The following is a 15,059-nucleotide window of genomic DNA, read 5'->3' as shown; positions in this document are numbered from 1 at the left end:
CTGCCTGTCCTTAACTTTTACTTCAGCCCCAAACTTCAGGGTGTCTCTCCTTTCTCAAGGCAAGGGCACAAGATGTGTATGTAAATACAGACAAGTTGTGGATATCACATTTATTGGGAGTTCTGCCTCTAGGTACCATTCCTCCCACCAACACACACACACACACACACACACACTCAACTCCTCATGGTTCTCCGGATCCAGGGAATAAATTTGCAAACTTCAGTGTAGACACCGGGGTCATTGGGCTGGCCACAAGGGAAGGTTCCCCATGACACCAGGCCTTGCAAGACTCCACCACACACCAAGGGGCCCCCAGAGTCACCCTGGGAAGAGAGAGAGACAGGAAAGTCCACCCTAAGTTTCATAGAAAATGTCTTCTGGCCTTTAGTAGACCGTAGAATCCCAAATCCCAGTTCCAAGAGCCCAGTGCTTGGTCCTGTTCCATCAAGTTCCTCTGTCTTCACCAGCAAGAGAGGCCATTGTTCCAAGGGATCCAGTTGCCGGGCATGGTATGGGGAAATCATCCATGTACAATGACCATCCCCAGACATAGCATTATCCCTTGGGGCGCAATCCCTCAGAGTAGACAAGGGCTTCCCTTCTCACTGTCCTATCTGGTGGAGAGAATGCTGGCTCCAAAAGACCTTAACTGGGACACTGAGCTGAGAAAGGAGTTTATCTCATTCCCCCATCATGAGATCATCACATATTTTGAGGCCATCTCATCCAACTCTCTTGTTTATAAGTGAGGAAACTGAGTCGCAGAATGTTTAAATGACTCACCTAGGGTCACACAGCTAGTAAGTAGCAGAGCTGGGATTTGAACCTGAGTCTTTCTGCCTCCAAGCCAGCACCCTACACAGTACATCAGGCTGCCTCACCATCGGTTCTCCTAAAACCCTCCTCTCCTGTCTTGGGCAGAAAGAGGAAGGGGAAACAGTAGGCAGACTCCTAGGTTGTGAAATAGGAGATGTCACTTCTAGCCTGTGTCCTAACACAGACTTGTTAGTGACATTGGACAAGTCTTTTTGCCGCAGTTAGCCTCCCCATAAAATAGAGGACTAGATGTTACCTGAGGGCACTTCCATCTTTGAATAATCACCTTTCTCTAGTACTTTGAGGTTTAGAAAGTTTTTTCTTTGCAGTATCCCTGGGAGATTATTAATGAAAGCGCTGTTATCCCAACCTTCCCGAGACTCTGGCATCAACTGACTTTTCCAAAATCAGAACATTAATAAGTGCAGGTGCTGAGACTCCTACCCAGGGCCTCTCCACTGCAACTAGCTGCTTCTGAACTCTAGATTCAAGAGGGACTCAGTGGAAGAGACACAGAGAGAGAAAGAGAAAAGGGGAGTTAGAGATAGATGAAAAGAAAAAGAGAGACGGAGTAAGAGACAGGGAAGTGGGAGGGGAAGACAGAAAGATAAAGACAAGACATTAGACATTACACAGAGGCAGAAATAGAGCTGGGCAGAGACAGAAGAAGAGACAGATTAGACATACAGGTTTGTAGCCTGGAAGCGATCTCTGACTGAATCTTCATGGTCCCTCAGCCCCCACCTCCAAACAATCCTGTTGTGGCTACCTCCTCCATACCTCTTCCATCTAGGTCTTCTCTCCATCCTTACTGCCATCACCCTAGTTCAAACCCCAGTTCCTTCCTGCCAGGACTATTAGAAATAACCTGTTCATTGGTTTATATCTTAATTTTAGTAACCCCCCTTCCCCAATGTATCCACAAAACCAGTAATGTCCAACTCAAATAGAAATGGGGCAACTAATATAGGACCCCTGTGGAGTCACATATTGACTTAGACAGCCACACATTAACATTATCTATGTTCTATTTTATTTTAATTCATTTTGTTAAATATTTCCCAAGTAAATTTTCACGGGGCTCAGGACCCACTCTGGAGGGTTAAAAGTGCCTGGGACACCTCCATTCTAAATCACTGTCTGTGGTTTAGACACAGACACTGCCTGTGATTTAGATTCTTCCGACCGTACCATTCTGACCATAGCACTCCTCTCCTCAAGAATCTTCAGTAGCTCCCCACTCTCTAGTGAATGAAATTTTAAACCCTTAATTGGGGTACTCAAAACCTTCTATGATCTAGCACCAATCTATCTACTGAGCCTTATCTCACACAACCTCCTATCTAGCTGTTATCTAGAGGCATCTAGATGGCAAAGTGGGTAGAGTGCTGGACCTGGAGTCAGGAAGACCTGAATGCAAATCTGGTCTCAGATGCTTACTGGCTGTGTGACCTTGGGCAAGTCACTTAACTTCTTTTTGCCTCAGTTTTCTCAACTATAAAATGAGGATAATAATAGCATTCCTTTCCAGGATTGTTGTGAGGAACAAATGTGTTTTGGCAACCTTAAAGTGCTCTGTAAATAGGAGGAATTATTATTTTAGCTTCCAGTCAAACATGTTATTTACCTCCCTCAGTCAATCCCAAAGATTCTCTGTGTTTTCCTGACTCCCTGCTTTTTGATCATAATAGCCCCAGGCTAGGCTGTGCTCTTCACCAGGATAGATGTTTGGAATCTGTCCCTCAGTATATTGTAAGCCCCCATTGTGTCCTAATACATCATCATGTACATAATACATCATGGTAAAGGATCTCACAGGTAATCTGCCCCAACCTCCACCCCGGCACATGATCCCTTTATTATATTATAGCCCAGATGGGGTTATCCAGCCCTTTGTTAGAGACCTCCAATTATGGAAAATTTACTCTCTCATAAGGCAATCCATTCCATTTTGCATAGCTCTAATTGGTAGGCAGTTTCTTTCCAAGGGATACAGGAGAATTAATTTTTTTCTGTTTGCTCGTTTTGATCAGCTCAGGTTGAAGTCAATGCCTCCCTAGCTGAAGTTCCAAAGGAAGAGGTTTTGAATGACTTTAGGCTCCTTTCATGTGGCTAAGTACTGGTTCTATTCCAGCTGAGATTTACAAGGTAGGGGATCCATTGCTCTTACAAAAGCTGACTGAAATTTTCCAGGTTATATGGCAAGAGGAGGTTATCCCCCAGGAGTTCAACGATGCCCCTACTGTCCATCTCTATAAATGTAAAGGAAATATATGGTCCTGTGACAATCTTGGTGGCGGGGGGGGGGGGGCAGGGGAGTATCTCTCTCTTAGTTATTTCTGGCAAGATTCTTGCCAGGGTGAGCGTGTACATCTGGGGGAAAAAATCCAGGGGTCCAAGTTGACCACAAATTCAACATGTACCAGTTGTGTGACAAGGCAGCCATAGAAAGCTAGGACTAAATCTTCATCTCTACGACCCTCTCTAGCTTTACTTCCCTGGCTTCTAGTTTTTCCCCCTGAAGCCAAGTAGAACAAATCTGATCTGTTCCATTCTTTCCAATTCTGGAAGACCAGTCTATTCATTTCAATGATTAACTTTCTCAGATCTTTCAACTGATCTTCAATGATGTATCATCTAATTCTCTTGTCAGTCTCATTACTCTCCCTCAACCCATACTTTGTCTACATCTTTACTGGAATGGGATATTCAGAGGGCTCCAGATGTGTTCTGACCAGAGAAAAGTGTAGTTGAGTGATTACCAACCTTGGTCCGAACACCGTGCATTTCTTCATAAAGCCTAGGGAAGCATTAGCTTTTAGGAATGCCCTGTGCACAATTGGTACATGTTGAGTTTGTGGGCAACTCAGACCCCTGAATTTTTTCCCCAGATGTACATTCTCACTCTTTATATTTAAAGATGTTTTGAAAAAAAACCCAACTATTGTTTTTCTATATCCCTGGCATTAATTAATCTAACTCAGTTAAGGCTATTGTTACAACCTGTTGATCCAGTCTAGATCCTGACTCTTTCATCCAATATCTTAGGCACCTCCTCCAATCTTCCTGTAATCTATACTTTTGACAAGCATGCCTTTTTCCAAATAGCTGATTAAAAAAAAAAGGTTTAATGGCACTGGGCCCGTGGCCGATGCTTGGGGCAATCCCTTAAAGAACTTCTTCCAAGCTGACCTCATTCCAATATGATAAACACTTCACCATCATCATTCAACCAATGCTAGATACACCTAACTATATTATCTAGTTCACATCTCCAGCTTCTTACCATCCTTCATATGATATTCCCAGAACTGAACACAATACTCCATACACCATTTGACCAGGGTAGATTACTAAGACACTAACTGGTCCCTCGTTCTTGACCTTTCCCTTTTATTCTTGCAGCCTAAATATTTTGGCCACACTTGCAGCTCACACTGAGGTCTTGGTCTCTTAACACCCCAATTTGGTTCACATGAATCACTGTCTAATAATGCTTTCCCATCTTATATTTGGGAAATTGACTTTTTGAACCCAAATTTGTAACTTTACATTTATCCCTTTCAGATGTCATTTGGATAGATCTGGCCCCATGTTCTAGCCTATATAATTCTTTCCATATTCTGTTATCCTCTTATCTTCTTATCATCTGAAAATGCAATAAGCCCACCATCTATGGCTTCATCCCAGTCACTGACAATAAAAGCTAGCATTTATAGAGGGTATTAAGGTTTGCAAAACTATTTACGTATTTAATCTCCTTGAAATCTCACAACAACCCTGGGGAGTAGGTATGATTATTATCCCCGTTTTAAAGAGGAGGAAGCTGAGGCAGGTAAAGGTGAAGCAACTTGCCCTCCAGGTCACACAGCTAATCTGGATTTGAACTCAGGTCTTCCTGGCTATAGATCTAGCATTCTATCTACTGTGCAACCTAGCTGCCTATAAGTATTAAACAACAGAAAGCCAAGAATAGATCTCTGGGGCCCTCCAGGGAGAGAGAGAGGGAGAGAGAGAGGAAGAGAGAGAGAGAGAGAGAGAGAGAGAGAGAGAGAGAGAGAGAGAGAGAGAAGGAGAGAGAGAGAAGGAGAGAGAGAGAAGAAGAAGAAGAGAGAGAGAGAAGACAAGAGAGAGAGAGAGAGGAGAGAGAGAGAGAGATAAGGAGAGAAGAGAGAGGAGGAAGGAGAGACAGAGAGAATGAGAGAGAGAAGGAGAGAACAGAGAGGGAGAGAGAGAAGGAGAGAGAAAAAGAAAGAGGAAAGAGAAGAGAAAGGAGTGAGGGAGAGGGGGGAAGGAGGAGAGACAGAAGGATGTGGAGACTTACATTGCATGCATTGGTTTTAGAGCCTGGGATTCCAGCACACAGCATGGATTCTTTCAATAGATCCTTATAAACTTTTTGCAGTCCGAAGTGGAGATGATGCTCACATTTGCACACTGGAGTTGTTCTGGATATGTTGCTGTTGGCAGTGGAGTGGGGGGGAGGGAGAGGGGCAAGATCGTCAGTTATCCAGTAGAATCAGGCTGCATGAAGCCTCAAAGCAGGGGGTGGGGTGGGGTGGAGGCATCCATAGCTGATCCAATTCCATGAGCTTGGTGGTCAGGGACTGGGGATGCCTAATACTTAGGTCTCTAATGCAGAAGGGAATGAGGATAGATACTACTGTCCCTAAGGGATAGAGACTGGGAATTAGAAAGTGTGGGTTCCGAGGAGAATGGGAGTTTGGGGAATGAAAGTTTAGAGTTGATCCTGAAAATCAGAGACAGATGAATATAAAGCTCGGGTGCCTGGGTATCCAGAAAATAGGCTGTCATGGCCCTGAATGCCTGTGCCCTCCCAGGAGAAAAGGCTTAAGGAGCTAAAGGCTCAGGTGCCAAAGGGCAGGGGGCAGGTAGATGGGATCTCATAAGGGGGAAGGATTGGGCTGGGAGCAGGAGGCCTAAAAATTCCTGAAAAATGGTATCTCAGGGCTGGAAGCCTGGACTCCCAGGGCCTAAGAAGACACGGTGGTTGGATTGTTGGGTCCCTGCAAAGTTGTGGAAGTGAGATACCTGGGTTCCAGGACACAGGTGCCAATGTGATTTTTTTTCCCTAGCTCTTAGCAGAGTATGATTGAGTGCTGAACAATTGGATGAGACTAGAAGGGCCAGACAACTCAGTCCCCAAGTGACAAGGGATAGAAAACTAGATACCTGGCAATGGACCATATTCCTGGGCTGCTGGGAGACATAGGAGGATGACAGTGAACAACTAAATGCTTGATAGGAGGGACCTGGATGCTTGGGTCCCAGGAGTCTTGAGACTGGGGTTAAAAATGAAGAGGTTGTAGGTGACTTCTGACCTTCCTTCCAGCTCTAAATCTTTGATCTTGAGACTATAAATGAGACATCTTTCATGTTGAGCTATGTGGCCACTTAGGTCCCTGTGTATTCTCAGATCCTTGGATATTTTGATTCTGTGATATGCCTGAAGGTCTCTGATGACTTGTTGAGTTAGATGTTTGGGTCCCTCAGGATTAGAGACCAAGAGTGTTAGATACTTGTGTCCCTGGGAGCTGGGGTGGGTGAATTCTCAGGTCCCTAAGGGCTGGTAAGAACATTGGATCCTGGAGACTGGGAAAAATTTGGATATCTGGGACCCTGGAGGCTGAAGGATGCCTATGTCTCTAAGGCTAGAGAGGTTAGATGCTTGGATCCCTGGGGGCTGGGATAGGTGGATTCCTGCCTCTCTGAGCATTGGAAAGATAAGATGCCTAGGTCTCTGGGGGCTGGACAGTAGGGTATCTAGTGAGGAAGACTTACAGTCTGGACTTGTGGTGGTGCCCCAGCCAGAGACAGTGCAGGAGGTGCCAGGTGAGACACATTTGGAGGGTAGCGTGATAGGTCTGATGTTGGTCCCCAGCCTGGCTGCCCTCTGTAGCTTTATCAGCATGAGGTCATTGACGTGGGTGGTGGTAGAGTATTGAGGATGCCGGTATGACCTGGTGGCCTGGATCACTTGGGACCCCCTCTCATTCGCCTGCAGATTGTGTTTGCCCAGGTGTACATTGTATGAACTGGGGAGTCAAAGAGACTGTTAGAAATGCATTGAGCCTGAAAGCAATCAGCAGATATTCACAGGGATAGAGAGAGAAGAGGGAGATCATTAGAGACAGACAGAAACAGCAACAGGAGACTTGGGCTAGATTTTCTAACCCTGACAGTTTCTAGTTGGGTGACCTTGGACAGGGGCAGCTAGGTGGTGCATAGAGCACTGGGCTTGGAATCAAGAAGATTCATCTTCCCAAGTTCAAATCTGACCTCAGATACTTCCTAGCTGTGTGACCCTGGACAAGTCACTTCACCCTGTTTGCCTCATTTTCCTCATCTGTAAAATGAACTGGAGAAGGAAATGGCAAACCACTCCAATACCTTTGCCAAGAAAACCCCAAATAGGATCTCAGACAGGACTGAACGACAAAAGACTTGGGCAAATCATTTCATTTCTCAGGCAGAGCCCTAACATCTACCTCTATAAAATGAGGGGTTGGCCTGAAGCAGGAGTTCTTAATTTTTAGTGTCATGGACCCCTTCTCAGAATACTTCCAGTTACCTACATTTATAATTGAAGGAAATGTTAAATTTCAGTTAGAGGTTAGTAAAAATACTTCTTCCCCATCTAAGATCGTAGCCCCCTGAAATCTATCCACAGACCCCTTGAGCTCAGGGCTAAGACTCTCTGGACTAGAGTATCTTTAAGGTCTCCTCCAGCTTTGAATTCTTATGTTCTTACACTCCTGGAAAGAGAAAGGGAGAAGAATAGAGAGACAGACAGGGAGACTAGGAGGAAGACAGAGCTGGAGATACAGAATCAGAGGGACAGAGATAGTCAGAGATGTGGAGAGATTGAGAGACAGACAGGAACAGAAATGGAAACAGACAAAGGAGATAAGCATTTAAAGACCAGAAGAGAAAGACAAAAACACAAAGAGAATTTAGTCCTGACTCACAGTGCGCCTTTGGGCAAGAAACCTCCCCTATCTGAGCCTCATTTTTCTCATCAATAATACTACTGATAAGAAATAATGACAATACCAGCGATAATAATCCCTTACATTTTCCCAGCACTTATCATTGTCTTATTTGATCCACCCAATCCAGCCGGGTTGGTAGTAGAAGTATCATTATGCCCATGGTGGGTAAGGAGAGGAGGCCAAAGTCCCACTGGGCCTGAAAGCTTTAAGCCCAAGATTCTTTTCACTACACAGTGGATTCTACAACTGGAACACAGGAAGACAGACACAGCTACAGACAGATGAGACAGGCCCATAAAGAAAGAGAGACTGGAGCAGAGAAACAAAGAGGGAGAAAGACAGATTCAGACATACACACATAAAGAAAGAGAGAGAAGTCAGGACACAGACACACAGATCTAGTCAGACACAAAAATAGAGACAAAAGACAGAAAAACAAAGGAGAGAGAGAGAGAGAGAGAGAGAGAGAGAGAGGTGAGGGACAGAGACAAAGACACAAAAGAGACAGAGACAAGAAGAGATTGAGCAAAGAAAAAACAGACAACCCTCCCCCAACGCAGCCCTCACCCTCTTACTTCATCATGCAGTGGGCAGCTGTGAGCACCCAGTTCCTAGCCACAAGCACTCCACCACAGTGCAGCTGATCTCCATTAAACACGGCCACTTGCCAGGGGTGGGATCCCAGGTTACACTCCTCCCCTTCAATGATCTTCTCTCCATCCCTCTCAGTCTCTGCAAGAAGAAATACCCCCAGATGAGGGCAGGGAGGTGGAAAGAGAGGAAGGGAGAGGATCTCAAGACCACCAAGATAGGGAAGCCCTGGCCTGGAGAGGCTGAAAAGGATCAGGAGAGATCCACACAGAGAGAGAAGCTGATATAGGGGCAGGAAGAAAAATGGGGGTGTTGCAGGAGGCACCTCAAGAATATTGGGATTGGGGGAAGACATCCTGACCTAGGCATATGTAATATCAAGTCAGGAGAATGAAAGCTAAGGAGAAAAAGAGAGATAGATGGGGCATAAAGACAGATATACAGACAGAGTGAAGGAGTGGGGCATCTCAAGAACACAGAGGTGGGAGTCAGAAGTGAAAGGTGGTTCACAGAGACACATAGGAATAGAAAGGGAGAAAGGCAGTCTTGGACATAGGGTGAAGGGCTGGTGAAATGGAGGCTAGTTTGGGTTTGTTATAGTGTCAGAGGGAAAAACAGACAGATAGAGACAGACTTGGAATTGTAGAGGAAGGAAGCTTCAGGGATGATGAGATGGGGAATCACTAAACTGAGATATTGGGAACCAGGGAAGTGTTGTATGGTCAGGAGACAATACAGAAAAACCAAGACAGAGGCATGAGTAAAGAGAAGGAAAGACAGAAGGAAGGAAGGTAGGAAGGAAAGAAGGAAGAAAAGGAGGGAGGAAGGGAGGGAGGGGGGAGGAAGGAAGGAAGGAAGGAAGGAAGGAAGGAAGGAAGGAAGGAAGGAAGGAAGGAAAGAAAGAAGGAAGGAGACCTCAGAGATACTAATAGAGGGAGATGGCCTCAACCTGAGGGATGACACATGTAAAGATACATTAGAATAAGAAGATATATCAGCTGGGATGGATAGAGGGAAAAGGTCTTGACCTGGAGCAATGGATATGGGAAGGGTTAGAGAGGGTTGAGAGGAAAAACAGAGGCTGAGAGACTGAGGACCCATTAAGATAAAACAGAAAGAGGCATGCACAGAAAGTTGGGAGTCACTCAGAGAACAAATCTAGGTTAAGAAGAGAGTAGGGGAGGGGTTCACATGGAGGGGGAAGGATCCGTTTTAGAGAGCCGTGATGGAAGGGTGCATTCTCGAAGATGTCAAAAGAAGTTATAGGGGTAGGAGGTGGGAAGACTGTGGCCTTACCCCGCACTGTCCCCTGGGCCCAAGTGACAGCTACCAGAAGCAGCAGCTGGAGCAGCCAAAGGCAGCACACACGGGCCATGTCAATGTCTTCTTCTTAGATTCTGTCTCCCAGCTGGCTCACTCCCTTTGAGTGATTTCTCTCCTGGAATGCCTAGAAAGAATCAGATACAGGTGGGCCTTAGCCTGCTGACTCTCACCTCGAGGAGACCTAGGAATCTGAGCCTCCTGATCTGTGTCCCTCAGAGATCCAAGTGTCTGACCTGCCCCCCATTCCACCCCACTTTAGGGATACAGATATTCTTATCCCAAAGCCTTCCTCATCAGGTACTCAGTGATGCTCTTTTATAGCTCCCTAGAGTCAGAGTGAGAACAACCACTTGATCCAATCTCACTTTACAAATGAGGTTGTGAGTTGCCTGTGGTCACAGAGTTGCTACAAGGCAGGCCTGAGACTTGAACCCTGGGCCTCTTTCTCTAAACCCAGTCTTCTTTCCCACAGTAACTGGCTGTGCCCTCAGCCGGCTCTGGCACAGGAACTAGGTGCGGGGAGCCCCCAGCTCCTTCTCAGCCTCAGAGACTTAGCTATCCAGTGCTCCCTCACCCCTGGTAACCTATTCCACCCCAACTTTGGAGGAAAAGAAAGATGGTGAATTGGAAATAAGGCTGAGTTCGTTCATTCAACCACCATTGGTGGTTGAATAAGAGAGGGGGGAAGTGAAGAAGAGGCATTTTCTCTAGGGAAAGTGGGGAAACAAGTTATCCTAGGATAGGTTCAAGTGAGGGACTCTGCTGTCTTCAGCTTGGACGGTAGTAGGTGGATAAGGGAGAGTGGCAGGGAAGGAGAGCGGAGTGGCTGGAGACAGAAGCTCGATCAAATTCGGGTTGGAGACATAGAAAAGGACCTCGACTAAAGCTCGCAAAAGTGTAGGGGCTGCGGGCCCTCTCGATAGCTGGAGACGCAGGGTAGGTGGGAGGGGGAGAAGAAGTGGGGTTGGGAGACTCTGAGGATGCAGAGAAATTAGAGTTTCCGGGCATTTGAGGACTAGCAGCGGGTGGGATATGCCCAGGAGGCAGAGTTAGAAGCTCAAACTACTGGGTCTTTGAGAGTGCAAAGCCTGGTTGGGAGGGAAAGCAGGGTCCCTGTGTGGGTGGGACGAGGGGGTGCCTGGAGAGAGTTGAGGGAGAGCCTGGAAGGAGGACAGTTGGGCACCCAAGCAGAGCCAGGCTCCTGAATTCCCAAGGGAAGTGGGGGAAGGGAAGCACTGACGTTTGGGTGCCGGGAGTGAGTGCTGGGCGCTTAGGTGCCTTGGGCCTGACTAAGGGCTCCCGTTCTAGGAGAGGTGAGAAAAGGTGACGTGAGGTCGGGGGAGGGCGCAGGTCTCACCTCAGAGACGGTCTCAAAGCGCTGTGTGCGGTGAGGGCTGGCTCCCCTCCAGCCACAACCGTCAGTCCGATCCACAGTGACCTGCTCAGAAGAAGCTCCCATCTCTTATACTGGCCCCTGCCACACCCGTCTCCCCGCCTTCTCTTCTCGCCCTGACCCAGCGCTCGGCTCCCAGAGGCGCGGGCGGCGCCCAGCTCTCCGACACCCACTCCATTTGTTTCTTGGCCAGTCCCCCCGGGACCCTGGGACTGGCCAAGATAAACAACAAAGGTTCCTTGCGTGAGGTCTGGGTCCGGCCAACCCTTCCCTGCCGCCCCCATCACCTTCTCCATGTCTCCCTCCCGCCCAAATCGAGATGGCTCTGGGAGGTTTCCTAGATAAATAACCGAGAGAGAGAGAGAGAGAGAGAGAGAGAGAGAGAGAGAGAGAGAGAGAGAGAGAGAGAGAGAGAGAGAGAGAGAGAGAGAGAGGGGTTGGCTGGACTGAAAGGGACCGGGAGGCCCCTGACTCTCTCAGGCATCCGCCCATCTATATGCCCGGCTTTGTGCCACCCCCCCGCCCCCCGCCCCCGCCGTGGGGCCAAGCACCCAACGATCCCCTTCAGCGTCCGGACGCCAGCTTGGCTCTAACCCCAACCTTTGTCACGGTCCCCTTGGGGAATCAGCCCGCCGAAACTTAGGAGTCAGTCTCAGAACCATGTTTTATCAACTCATAAAAAGTTACATAAGATTGCAAGGAAAACTAGTAATGCTGAAATACAGTTATGCTTTTTTTTAAGCGAGTAGATTTCGAGTTAAGACCCCCCCTGAGCGAGGGAGTGGTAGATTGTGTGGGACTACCCCCTAGAACTGAGAATATCTCCAGCCTCCCCAGAGAGGTCGGATCTCCCCACCCTTAACTGCACTCTCTCTGTCTCTCTCAATCCCATTCAAGTGTGGTGACATGAAAGGAAAACTGGTTCTATGTTCAAATCCCCTCTGTTACTATGTCTGACCTGGATGATTCACCTAACCTCCCTGGGTCTCAGTTTCCTCATCTGTAAAATGAGAGGTTTGAACTAGACAGTCTCTGGGGTCTCTTCCAGCTCCAGATTTGATGTAATCGTGGTTGCTAACTTCTTGCATGCTTCCCCTCCACTTTTCCTGTCTAAATTCTCCCAGGGTGAAGAGAAATAGTGCAGAAATATTATAAAGTGGAAAAAAAGCTTTGACTCTGGAGTCAAAGGAATTGACTTCAAATCCTGCTTCTGACTTAATGTGTGTGACCTTGGGTAAATCTCTTAACCATCCTGGCCTTAAGTTTCTTCCTCTGTTTAGACTCCATGGCCTCTGAAGGCGCTTTCAGCTTATAGAAGGATCAGTCCTTCCAGACTGTGATTCTAAGACCCTGATCTCAGTGGTGACTCTATTACTAACACTGACTTCATGAGAGCAGGGACCATCTAGTTGCTTATCTTGGTATCCCCAGCACTCAACACAATTCTTGGCATACCTCAAGTGCTTAATAAAGACTTGTTTACTGTCTGATCCTAATCCCAACCCTGATTCTGAGTCCAACTTCAACCTTCAACCTATGAGACTGAATTGCCATGACCCTGACCTTACTACACTCTTCTTCCCATTCCTCCCACCTTGCCAATCAAGGGTATTCCAACCTAAACCCCCATCTCAGACCTCAGTCCCGACCTAGACTTCCATAATTCAACTCAATCAAACAAATGTTCATTAATCCTCCTACTATGTGCCAGGCATTGTTCTAAATGCTGAGGATACAAAGAAGTGGGGGCGGGGGTGGAGACTCATCCCTCTCTTCAAGGAATTTACATTCTAATGGAGGATACAACATGCAAAGCACTATGAACATACAGAATATATAGGGTGTAACTGGAGGGAGGGGTGTAATCTGAGGGTCTGTGGCAGCCCAGTGTAAACTTGGAATGGTTCTAACCACCGAGGAGGCAACTAGCTTGTCTACCTTGTTTCTATCCACTCAGGACAGCGGCAGGCTCCAATCAGCACAGGTCCATCTTTTTTGTTTGTTTGTGTGTTTGCTTTTTGTGACCCATTATAGCTCTGTCATCCAGGAGTTTATCCAGACTTTTATTGAACTCACTGATCTTTTCAATTTATTTCAAGATGAGTCAGTGGTGTAACATGGCAGCCAGGAGGGAAAAAAAAAAGTCTGTGTCAAAAGGAAAGGAGAATTAAGAAAGCAATCATTTTACTTTAATCAGTGCCAGCCAGACAGAACATGGAGTACTGGCTTCAGGTCTGGGCACCACTGATTAGAGAGGACATTGATAAGCCAGAGAAGGACCAAAGGAGGGCCACCAGGAGTCTGTGCTTCTGAGGTTCAGCTGATGAAACTGGGGGTGTTTGGCCTGGAGAAGAGAAGGCTCCTGTGGGCTGGAGAGCTATCTTCAAATATCTGCAGGGCAGACAGGTGCAAGTAACAGGTTGGTTTTGATCTGCTTTGTCCCAGAGAGCAGAACTAAGTCCCACTGGGGGAAGGCTTAAACCTACAGGATGACTAGAAAAACTTTAAAAGCTATTTTATAGCATAAGAGGGTTACTTCAGAGAGTTGTGAGCTCCCTGTCACAGCTGTTGGGGATATCATAAAAAAGACTCCTTCTCAGGTGCCAAATGCCAGATGAGGATCCTTCTGCTTCTCATGTTTTGGGATTTGGGGACCATGAAAGTACGTTTCCTTCAAGTCTCTATCTACAAAGTAAAATCCTGCCTATTTCTGAAACTTGGGTCCAAGGAACAAGGAGCTGGAGCTGGAAGGAACCTCAAGCGTAACTGGTCCAACACTCATTGTACAGATGAGAAAAATGGCAGCCAAGGAGGATAAGTGACTTCTATTCATACTGGTAGGAAACTTCAAAAATGAGATTCAAACCCAAGTCCTCTATGCTCTATCTATATCCCCAAACTCAGTCCCTAATTTATGCTAGATTGAGATGAACATACATGTCATTCATTATGAAGGAGATTCAGGCAGAAGATGTGGTTTGTGGTAGCAGAAATGCACAGGGTGATGGTTTGATGCAAGGAGAGGAGGTTATAGCTTGAAGTCCAGAAGATCTAAAGGGCATCTAGATGGTGCCATAGTGCATAGAGCACCAGAACTAGAGTCAGGAAGACTCTTTCTCCTAAATTCAAATCCAGCCCAGGTACTTACTAGCTCTGACCCAAGGCAAGTCGCTTCACCCTATTTGCCTCAGTTTCCTCATCTGTGAAATAAGCTGGAGAAGAAAATGGAAAGTCACTCCAGTATCTTTGCCAAGAAAACCCCCAACAGGGTCATGGAGAGTCGTACAAGACTCAACAACAACAAGATCTGGGTTCCATCTTCAGTCCTTCTTTGCTTGGTAACTCCAGGTAATTCTCTTGTTCTCTCTTGACTCCACTTTCCTATCTGTCCAATCTCAGCAGATCAAGGGTTCTTAACCTTTTTTGTGTCATGGACCCCTTGGGCAGTTGAGTGAAACTTATAGACTCCCTCCTCAGAATAATGTTTTTAAATGCACAAGGTAAAAATTTTGTGAGACTATAAAGGAAATAAAGATATATATTATATAATCTATATGATATATATATAATAGGATGTGTATATGTGTATATGTGTGTATGTGTATATATATGTATATGTGTGTGTATATATATGTATATATATAAATTTGCTGTCCAAATTCATGGACTCCCTGAAGCCTATCAAGGGGTCTTTGGAGTCCAGGTTAAGCACTCCTAGAGTAGATTATCTCTAAAGTCTCTTTCAGTACTAGGATCTGTAAGCTTCTGTCTCCTCCCTCCTAAGAAGGGAGTAATAATGTTTGTGCTACTAACCCCTCAGGATTGTGAGACACCCTCAAGGCAGGGAGAGGCATCCTAGTCTTTCCTTCACAAAGAAACATGAAATGGAAATCTCTCTTCCAATTCTTACTGGGTCAGCT

General features: G+C 46.4%; 1 protein-coding gene across 1 annotated transcript; it reads right to left on the bottom strand.

The window, feature by feature from the left end:
* Nucleotides 1-176: 176 nt before the first annotated feature.
* On the bottom strand, nucleotides 177-9,798 carry LOC118838723 (kallikrein-7-like). Its single transcript, XM_036746085.1, is given in 6 exon segments — nucleotides 177-326; nucleotides 5,144-5,214; nucleotides 5,217-5,279; nucleotides 6,622-6,875; nucleotides 8,408-8,564; nucleotides 9,720-9,798. Coding segments are annotated over 6 exon segments (774 nt in total).
* Between the last annotated feature and the right edge of the window lie 5,261 nt (nucleotides 9,799-15,059).

This window comes from Trichosurus vulpecula, chromosome 2 (assembly GCF_011100635.1).
Source record: "Trichosurus vulpecula isolate mTriVul1 chromosome 2, mTriVul1.pri, whole genome shotgun sequence".
Lineage (NCBI taxonomy): Eukaryota > Metazoa > Chordata > Mammalia > Diprotodontia > Phalangeridae > Trichosurus > Trichosurus vulpecula.
Note: the sequence above shows the minus strand (reverse complement) of the source record. Positions and strands in the feature narration are given on the sequence as shown.